The sequence below is a fragment of the Haemorhous mexicanus genome, chromosome 32, assembly GCF_027477595.1.
Source record: "Haemorhous mexicanus isolate bHaeMex1 chromosome 32, bHaeMex1.pri, whole genome shotgun sequence".
In the NCBI taxonomy this organism is placed as follows: Eukaryota; Metazoa; Chordata; class Aves; order Passeriformes; family Fringillidae; genus Haemorhous; species Haemorhous mexicanus.
This window is the reverse complement of record NC_082372.1, coordinates 1,861,986-1,871,945: the sequence shown is the minus strand read 5'-3', so window position 1 is coordinate 1,871,945 and position 9,960 is coordinate 1,861,986. Positions and strand designations below refer to the sequence as shown.

General features: G+C 58.1%; 1 protein-coding gene and 1 long non-coding RNA gene across 2 annotated transcripts; both read left to right on the top strand.

Moving 5' to 3' along the window:
* The first annotated feature begins 2,100 nt into the window (after positions 1-2,100).
* On the top strand, positions 2,101-3,258 carry LOC132340460 (H-2 class II histocompatibility antigen, I-E beta chain-like). The gene has a single exon (XM_059871486.1). It carries the CDS (start codon positions 2,101-2,103, stop codon positions 2,497-2,499), a length of 399 nt encoding a protein of 132 aa, XP_059727469.1. The 3' UTR covers positions 2,500-3,258.
* Positions 3,259-3,773: 515 nt separating this feature from the next.
* On the top strand, positions 3,774-4,668 carry LOC132340658 (uncharacterized). The gene is made up of 2 exons (XR_009489975.1): positions 3,774-4,285; positions 4,446-4,668. It is a non-coding gene; the product is annotated as an uncharacterized LOC132340658 (long non-coding RNA).
* The last annotated feature ends 5,292 nt before the right edge of the window (positions 4,669-9,960 follow it).

Here is a 9,960-nt window from a genome sequence, read left to right as displayed (position 1 = left end):
CCAAGGCTGAGCCCCTTGGGGGGATCTTTGGGGGTCCACGTGGCCATTGCCCAGTATGGGCTGGGGAGGACATTGGTGCTGGGGACCCCTGGGAGAGCAGAGGAGGGGAACCCCTGGGACCCCCAGAGTGGGGAGAGCAGAGAGGGGCGATCCCAGAGCCGGGGGACCCCGGCTGCCTTGAAAGGGGGGGAGCCTGGAGAAGAGGGACCCCTGGGACTCCTCGGATCTCAAAGTAGAGCATCAGGGGAGAAGGGACCCCATGGACCCCCAAAAGCCCCTGGATCATCCCTAAGCAGGATACTGGAGAAAGGACAAGCCTTGGAGCCGTTGGACCCCCATCATCCCAAGGAAAGGAAAACTCTGGAACCCCAAAAGTGGAGAGATCAGCGATAGGGAATTCCTGGGAGAGATTTTTTTGGGCTGAATCTTGACATTGTGGAGATTTTCATGGACACAAGACCCCTGCTGACTTCTAGAAATGGAATTGGGCAGGAGGAGCCTCTACTCCAAGGCGCTCCCACCTTGGTTTCCCCCAAACCAGGATCTGTCATTGCCAAGCTGTGGCCTGATGGAGGAGGAGGAAAAGCCCCAGAGATCCCTCACGAGGAGTGGCTGCAAACCCAGCCCAGGGAGCTGCAGGAAGGAAAGAGTCCCCCTGAGCCAGGAAGGTGTCTGGAGATCCAGCCGGAGCTCAGTGGAGAAGCCTCATGGCGGGGAGAAGCCCTACAAGTGCTTGGAATGTGGGAAGGGTTTCAGCTACAGCTCTAGCCTGATGGAACACCAGAACATCCACGCTGGGGAGAGGCCCTGTGAGTGTGGGGAACGTGGGAAGAGCTTCAGTGGAACCTCCGACCTCACCAAGGACCACAAGATCCACACTGGGGAACGGCTCCATGAGTGCTTGGAATGTCAGAAGAGCTTCAGGTGGAATTCAGGGATCGTCACTCACCAGCACTTCCACACCAGGGAGAGGCCCTGCGAGTGTCCCGAGTGTGGGAAGAGCTTCATGCGCTGCTCCAGCTCAATCCCCCATGGGAGGATCCGAGCTGGATGATCCCCAGTGATCCCCGTTGGGCAGAGCCCTGGTGACCCCCGATCCGGGTGATCCCCGTTGGATGGGGGAAGGTGTTGGAGAGATTTCTTTGCCCTGTCCTTGTGCTGCTGTGATTTGGTTGGTAATAAATTCCCTCCGTGTGCCCAGGCCGGGTCTGTTGTGCCCGTACCGGATTTGCCGAGGGATCTCTCCCGGTCCTTGTCCCCACGGAGGAACCCTCGGTTCCATTTTCTGTCGCTGTGCGGCTGCGGGGGGCAGGGACAGAGCGGCTCTGCATCGGGCCAGCGTCACCACTTGCCACGGGCACCCTTGAGATCCCGCGAACCTGGGCACGCATTTCTGGGCTCACCTGAGCTCCCACCTGCCCAGCGCCCCAAGGTTCCCCCTCCCCAAAAAATCCCCCAGCCCGGGGCTGCAGCCTCCCGGAAAGGCCTCAGCCAATCCCAGCGCAGGCAGAAGGCGGCGCAGCCAATGAAAGCGCGGGGCGTTGGATTGCCTCATCGGTTGCTGGGCAGAGCCCGTGGCCAATCGCTCCCCAGCAGTGGCGGGAGCCAATGAGAGCGCGCGGCGCTGCCGAGCCCGCCCCGCTCCGGACTGGTGCTCCCAGCGCAGCGCGGCTGCTTCGGGGCTGCGGCCCCTGCCCGGCGCTGGCCGTGGGGCGAGGGGCGGCAGCTGGGGCCGGACTGGTGGCACTGGTGGTGCTGGGAGCCCCCCCGGCTGCGGGCGCGGGGCTCTCGGGTGAGCGGGGGGGGCCGGGAGGCGGTGGGACGGTGGGGGGGAGAAGGGGGAAAAGGGGGCGAAGGGGGGAGCCCGGAATGGACAGGAGGAGGAGGGGACCCCCCCAAAAGGGAGAGCGGGAGGGGCAGAGGGGTGGGCGAAGGTGAAGGAGCGTTGGGAGAGGGTGGGGAAAAGGGGAGGGGGGACCCCGAAACTGAGCCCGAGAGTGGCTGGAGATTGGGGGATTTGTAGGAAAATGGGGAAACGGGACCCTTAAAGTGATTTTGGGAGCGGCCAGAGATGGGAGGGGAAAAGATGTGGAAGGGGAAATGGGGGAAGGATGGCACAGAGGAAGCGGCAGCGCGGGCAGGAGGGTCCCATGGCGGCCGTGGGGCACAGGGAGTGCGCAGTGGGGATCCGGGTTGGCCCCCGGTGCTCTGGGAGTGCTGGGGGGGCACCCCGGAGCTGTGTCCTGCACTCACAAGGGTGTTCCAGAGGATGAGATTGAAGAGTGTCACTTGTTGAACGGCACGGAGAAGGTGAGGTTCGTGGAGAGGTTCATCTACAACCGGGAGCAGTTCCTGATATTGGACAGCGACGTCGGGGTGTACGTGGGGTTCATCGCCTATGGGGAGATGAATGCCAAGCGCTCTAACAGGCACCCGGTTCACATGGAGTACTACCGGGCTTTGGTGGACACGCAGTGCTGGCGAAACTACGAGCTTTAAAATGCCCCGTTCACAACGGTGGAGCGCCGAGGGGAGCGCGGGGCAGAGCGCGTCCCCTCGGACCCTGCCCTGCCAATGACCCTGGAGCTCCTGAAATTCCCAGTATCCCTCGAGTCTGGGAATCGCCTCAGAGGCGGCAGCCCTCCTTGTGTCCATCACTGGGACATCCTCTCCCACCCAGTGACCCCCCCGTGGCTCCTCCAGCCCATCCCAGTCCATCCCGGTCACTCCCAGTGCTCTGTGGCGCGTCCATCTCGGTCGAGCGTGGAGATAACGCCTCTCAGCCAATCACAGCTCGTCCCTCCGATGACCCATCTGTTGCTAGGATGATCCGCAGATCCGAGTGCCCCGAGCTGGACTCGGCCTCGCAGCGCCGCGCACGTCATTGCCAGTTCCATCCCAGTCCATTCCCAGATCCCTCCCAGTGCCACCGCAGTCCCTCCAACTCCCTCCCAGACCCTTCCAGTCTATTCCCAGTCCACTCTCCGACTTTCACGCTCTCTCATAGTGCCGAGTGCCCCTCCCACCTTTCTCAGTGCCACTCCAGTCCCTCCCAGTTCATTCCCAGACCATCCCAGTTCCAACCAGCCCCTCCAAGTCAATTACCAGTCTATTCCCAGTCCATTCCCAGTTCACGACAAGACTTCCACCGTCTCTCCCAGTACCCCCCATCCTCTCCCACCTCTCTCGGTGCCACTCAACTCCCTCCCAGTGCATTCCCTGTCCCTCTCCACCCCACTAAAGCCCTCCCCTCTCCCAGTGCTCCCCAGCTGATTCCAGTGTGTCCCCACTCTCTCCCTCTCACAGTGCCCCCAGTGTGTCCATCTTGCTGGTGCCCTCGAGTTCCCAGCCTGGCCCCAGCCGCCTGCTCTGCTCCGTCATGGATTTCTACTCTGCCCACATCCAGGCGAGGTGGTTCCAGGGCCAGCAGGAGCTCTCAGACCACATGGTGGCCACCGACATGGTCCCCAACAGGGACTGGACTACCAGCTCCTGGAGCTGCTGGAAACCCCCACCCCCAGGGCAGGCTCACCTACACCAGCCAGGTGGAGCACGTCAGCCTGGAGCACCCCCTGAGCTGCACTGGGATACGGGGGAGCCCCCGGGGGCACTGGGAGAGCCACTGGGCTGTGCTGGGAGCCACTGGGAAGGAGCTGAAGGGAGCTGTCTTGGAACTGGAAGAGGGGCTGGGGGCTTGGCAATGGCTGGGAAGGGGTTTGGGGGATGCTGGGGAGGGTGAGATGGGGTTGGGGGAGTCCTGGTGGGCACTGGGAGGGAGTTTGGGGGTGCTGGGTGTGACTGGGAGGGAGTTTGGGAGCACTGCCATCCTCTCGCCACCCTGTGTCCTCCTTCACACCCTGTCTTTCCACATCCCCCGTTCCCTACCTGGAATGGTGATTGCTGTGTAAGAGACGGTTGGAAGTTTCCCTCATTTGCCTCATGACCGTCGCCAGGACAGACCCTGAGGGCCCTGGCTGGAGTTCTGGCCTGGTTGAAGTGGATGCTCACCAAGTGATTGTGTGCAGGTGTGCTTGCTGTGCCTCCACGGTCTCACACCTGCTTCACCATCCCACAACAGCCCATGAATTTCCCCATCTCTTGGCCAAATGAACTTTCTGAGCTAACTCTGGTGATCCCCCCACGGAAGATCCCTCATCTGCCTCATGACCACCATCAAGGACGGAGACTGAAGCCCCCTCCCAAGGAATGAGACTGAGACCCTTATAATTCTAACACAGGATGCTGGCCTGACAGAAGTGGGATGTCTGCCAAGTGTTGCCTGCAGGTGTGTTCGCTGGACCAAGACTGGTTTCCCACAGAACCAATCCTGAAACAATGGGTCCCGCTCACTGCTGAGATTGCTTTGTCCTGTTTTGGAACATGGACTGTCCATACCTGTTTTCAATACACTTATTCTCTGTTGTCTTAACCCATTCTCCCCTCAGCAGAGGACTATAAGAGACCCCTGAGTTAACCAAAGAATTTGAGATTCTCCTCGATGTGACAAGACGGATCTACTGGCCGGACCACAGGGATTTCATCTCTCCATTGGCAGCTATTCCCCCCAGCCCTTCTTTTCCTCTCTCTCTCTCTATCCTTTATCTCCTTTCTAATCCTTCTATCGCATTTGCTGTGGGCACTCAGTAAAGGTGCATTTGTTTTGATGAATACTGAAATCCCCTCTGTGTTGTTTTGCACTCTGAGATCAGTTAATGAACCATCACAACCCCACTTGTACAAGTGGATCATGGCAGGCCGCGCCGTCCTGGGCCCTCCTTCTGAAAGCGGCGCTGACCACGCTGTTTAAGATTCCCCTTTTTCCCACCAATTCCTTCTCCTCTGGTCCCAAACCTCCCCTTCCCCCCTACCTACCTACCTCTCCCCCTTCCTGCTGTGCCTCTGCAGCTGGCCCTGCCCCGGGCCTGCGTGGCGCGGCTGCGAGCCCCGTGCAGGAGTCAGCCGGCCTCACCACCACCCTGTGAAAAACCAATCACTCGTTTTAAAAATTTAAATGTTCAATAGTAATAAAATAGTTACAAAAACAGGAATAAAAAAATAGAACAGTAAGAACTTGGACAATCAGAGTTAGGACAATAAAGGACAATACAAAAGCAAAGAATTATGAACATTTGGATGCTTTCCTCATGAAAGCATGTCAGCTAACAAAGGGTTAACCCTTAAAAGCAATAGCCTGCTGCATATTCATAAATCTCATACATGATGCAAACATTCCTTTCAAAGTAGAGATTTTTCTGGTTATTGTCACCTTACCCCCCTACATCTCGTAAATCCTGGTTTGGCTCCGTGGAGTCTGAAAGAAGGAGGTGAAAGGAGTCTGGTTCTTCATGATAAGGAGGCAATAATTCTTCTCTTTGGGATTTTAGTGTCTTGTTGCTGTTATCTCTGTGAAAAGAATTTCTTGAACATCTCATCCCTTTCTTGAGCTAGTTAGAAAAGTATCTTACATCGCATAGTTTCTATTTTAATATTATGCTATAGCCTAAAACTCTATTTACCACACTACTTAAGAGGATTAACACAGCATTAATTAAGTAAAACAGATTAACTTTCTAACATAACACACATAATATTCCTTTTATTATTTGCAAAAAGCCAACCATATAATACTCATTTTTCACAATAACAACACCCACAATACCAGTGCCAAAGCTGAGACCAAACACTAAAGTCTGTGCCCCTCGTGAAGAGGGGATCCAGAACTGCACCCCTCCTGGTGAGGAGATCAAAAGCCTGAGGAGATTGAGCTGTTAACTCATGAAGTAAAAATGTATTCATTTAATCAAGTATCATCATTTCTGTTACTTTATCCTTTGTGATTAAGACTCAAATGCTTTTCTATTCCTTGTTAATCATAATTAAAAATTATTAATTATTAATATTAATTTGCGGAATAATATTCATTTTGGTTTTTTAAACTATTCAGTCATATTCCCGAGAATCCCCTTATTTTAAGTTATTCAGCATGCATTGATCAATTTAAAAACAGGGAGTTGTGGAGTGCCCCTGTTCCTAAGAGACAGGAATTTGATCTCACCCTCCTTGTGCTGCTAAGAACTCCTCTCTTGCCTCCAACGCCAACTCCCCCCTGGGATCCCCTGTAAAAAACCCCGGCCCTGCCTTTGCCTGGTCCTTCGTCCCCATCCCGCCCCTCCTGCCCGGGGGTAAGGAATAGATTCTGGAGCTTTCTGGAACCAGGACCCATCTCGTTTGTTCCCCTGCCCAGCGCCGGCAGCTGCGCCCTCCGTGGGCACGATGAACCCAGCTGCAACACACAGCAACAGCAGGGAGCCCAGAATTACCCCAAATTCCCCAAAACTCCGGTCAGGGACCAGGAAATTACCCCAAAATTACCCCAAAACTCCGCTCAAGGATCACAAAATTACCCCAAATCCCCCAAAACTCTGCTCAGAGAACACAAAATTACCCCAAAATACCCCAAACTCCAGTCGGGGATCCCAAAATCCCCCCAAATCCAGTCAGGAAATCCAGTCCTAAAATCCCTGCAGGACCCCCAAAAATCGCCCCAAATTCCCTCAGGATGCCCAAAACCCAGTCAGGACCCCCAAAAAATCCCTTCAGGATCCCTCAAAATCCCCCTCCAAATTCCTGCAGGACCCCCCCAGACCCCCTCAAGACCCCGTAAAATCCCCCTCAAATCCACTCACAACTCCAGTTCTCCATAGAGACCCCACCAAAATCTCCCCAAAAACCTTCACGAGTCCCCAGTTCTCCCTCAGGACCCTCCAAAGCCCCTCACATCCCCTCAGCCCCGTCACAACCTCCCAAATCCCCTCAGGACCCTCAATTCTCCCTCAGAATCCCTCAAAATCACCCCTAAACCCCTTCACAACCCCCCAGTTCTCCCTCAGGACTCTCCCATACCCTCAGGACCCCACAAACACCCTCACATCCCTTCAGACCCCCAATCTCCTCACAAACCCCCAAAATCTCCCCCTAACCCCTCAGGACCCCCTAGATCCCCCTCAGGACTCCCCAAAGCCCCTCAGAACCCTCCACATCCTCTCAGGACCCCCCAAAACCCCTCAGATCCCCTGTTAACCCTCTCAGGACCCTCCATATCCCCTCACGAACCCCCAAACCCCCTCACGACCCCCCTGATCCCCTCAGAACCCCCAAGTCTCTCTCACGAACCCCCAAACCCCCTCAGCTCCCCCCAACTCCCTCCTCACCCGCCCCCTTCCCCTCGCTCCCGGTGCTGACTGCGGTCGCTGTCGCCCATCCCGTGCTGCCGGCAGGGGTCCCGGGGCTCCCTCGGCGCCCCCAAATTCCCGCCCCGCCCCCCCCGCGGCCTCGGCCCCGGCCCCGCTCCGCCGCCGCTGGGCCCCACCGGGACCACAATGCCCACAATGCACCGAGTCTCAGCCGGAAGCAGCCGCCGACGCCGACGCGGGGGTAACTTCTGCCAGTACTTCTGCCATGCATTCTGATTGGTCCGCGCAGCGTTTGGCGCTTCTCGCCAGAGGTCTCGCGAGAGAAGCAGCGCGGCCATGTTTGTTAAGGGCAATTTTGTGGGCTCCTCAGAGCGCTCCGCGTTCTCTCATAAATCCAGCTGGGAACGGAGGAATGAATCCGCCTGGAAATGGCGGGATGGAGCCTAAATCTCCTCGGGCTGAGCCTAAACCCCCTGGGATTGAGCCAAGGCGGCCAAATCCTGGACCTTCCCATGGATTTTGGCGGTACCACTCGGGGGCTGGGGGCCACCACAAGTGCCATGAGGTCCCTGACACCTCCCCTGTCCCCCCACCAGCTGTCCCTGGCCGTGCTGCTGCCACAGGTCACCGTAGTGGCTACCCTGGGCAAACCTACTGGCCATCCTACCCAGTCTGAACGAGGAGATGAGGCCGTTCCTGTCCCCAAGGTGCCTGTACAGGGAGCTGGAGAAAGTCACCAGGGAGCTCCGGACCAATCTGTACTCCACTGATGACACCTGGAGGCACTGCAGTGTCACCTCCGATGATGGAAGACGCTGTCAACCCCCTGAGCCAGGCGCTGGCTGCCTGCAAGAGCACCCTATGGACCCCCCCGGAGCCATGTGACAATGGTGGCCCACAAGTGGCAGGGGTAGGTGGATGTGCTTGTGGATGGTTGGGCCCGGCTGTCAGGGAAAGCCACCGAGCTCCGCAATGCCTGGAGGGAGGTGGCCACCAAGGCGGCCATCAAGGTGGCCACCGCCCAGGCCAGGGAGCTGCAGGACAAGGCTGCCCATTATTGGACAGCTCAGGAAGACATTCTGGAGTTGAGTCTTGCCCTGGGCAGGGAGAAGGGGGCCAAGGTGATGGCCGAATATGAAGCCTGGGTGAGGAGACAGGCCAGGGTGGCTGCCAGCGAGGGAATAAGGGCCACCATGGAGAGACAGGAGGTGGAGGTGGCCCTGGGGCTGCTGGAGCACTTGGTGGCTGCGTGTGACAAAGCCACCACATTCCCCTGGGAGCTCCAGCGCCCACTCAGGGACATTGAGACCACCCTGAAAGGAACAAATGAGGCGTCACCCAATGTCCCCAAGGACTTGGTGGCCAAGGTGGCCGTGGCCAAGCAGCTGTGGGAGGCTAGCACCTGCCTATTCAATCATCACCTGCTGGGGACACTTGGGGACATCCACAACCTCTTCTTGAGTCCCTATGGTGGCTTGCGGGGCATGGCAGAGGGGACAGCAGAGGGGGCAGGGAGTGGCAGAGGGGCAGGCGTGGGAGGGGCTACGAGGGGAGGGGCAGGCGGTGGCAGAGGGAACAAGAGGCTGACAAAAGGGATGGAGGGGACAAAGGGGATCCCTCGAGGGCATGGGGGCCAGCCTAGGAGGCCGCAAGTGCCACCAGGTCCCTGACACCTCCCCTGTCCCCTCTCCAGCTGTCTCCAACCCTGCTGCAGCCACAGGTCACTGTGGTGGCCAACCTGACAAGCTGCTGGCCACCCTGCCTATGCAGGAGAAGGAGATGAGGCTGTTCGTGTCCCCAGGGTGCCTGCACAGGGACCTGGAGGATTTAACCAAGGAGCTCCATCAGCCTGTAAAGCATTGATGACACCTGGAGGCGCCGCAGTGTCACCTCCGATGATGATGACCCTGTCACCTCCCTGAGCCAGGTGCTGGCTGCCTACGAGAGCACCCCATGGACCACCAGGTTAGATGTGACAATGATGGCCAGCAAACGGCAGTGGTTGGTGGCTGTGCTTATGAACAGCTGGGCCCGACTGGCCAGGAAAGCCACCAAGCTCCGCAACACCTGCAGGGTGATGGTCACTGAGGCGGCCACTGCCCGGGCCAGGGAGCTGCAGGACGAGGCTGCCCGTTATGGGACAGCTCAGGAAAACATGATGGAGCTGGGTCAGGCCCTGGACGGGAAGGAGGGGGCTGAGGTGGTTGCCAGACCTGAATCGCAGGTGAGGGAAGAGGCCATGGAGGCCACCAGCGAGGGAACAATGGCCACCATGGAGAGACAGCAGGTGGAGGTGGCCCTGGGGCTGCTGGAGCGCTTGGTGGCCGTGTGTGACGAAGCCACTTTGTTCCTCTGGGAGCTGCAGCGCCTGCTCAGGGACATCGAGGCCGCCCTGGAGGGGACAAGTAAGGCATCCCCCAAAGTCCCCAAGGCCTTGGTGGCCAAGGTGGCCATGGCCTAGCGGCTGTGGGAGGCCAGTGTCCGCCTGGTCAAGGATCACCTGCTGGGGACTGTTGACTACACTGGTAGCCAAGCTCGTGGAGAGATGGGACTGGCTGGCCAGAGAGGCCGCCAAGCTCCATGACAACCACAGGAAGGTGGTCACGGACCATCAGCTGATGGTGGCCCTGGACAAGGAGGAGGTGGCCTGAGAAATAGCCACCATCAATGCCCAGGTGGCGGCAGCCACCAGTGAGTCCATGGGAGAGGCTATGGTGGCCACCAGGAGGGGACATTGTGCAGAGGTGGCCCTGGGGCTGCTGCAGCG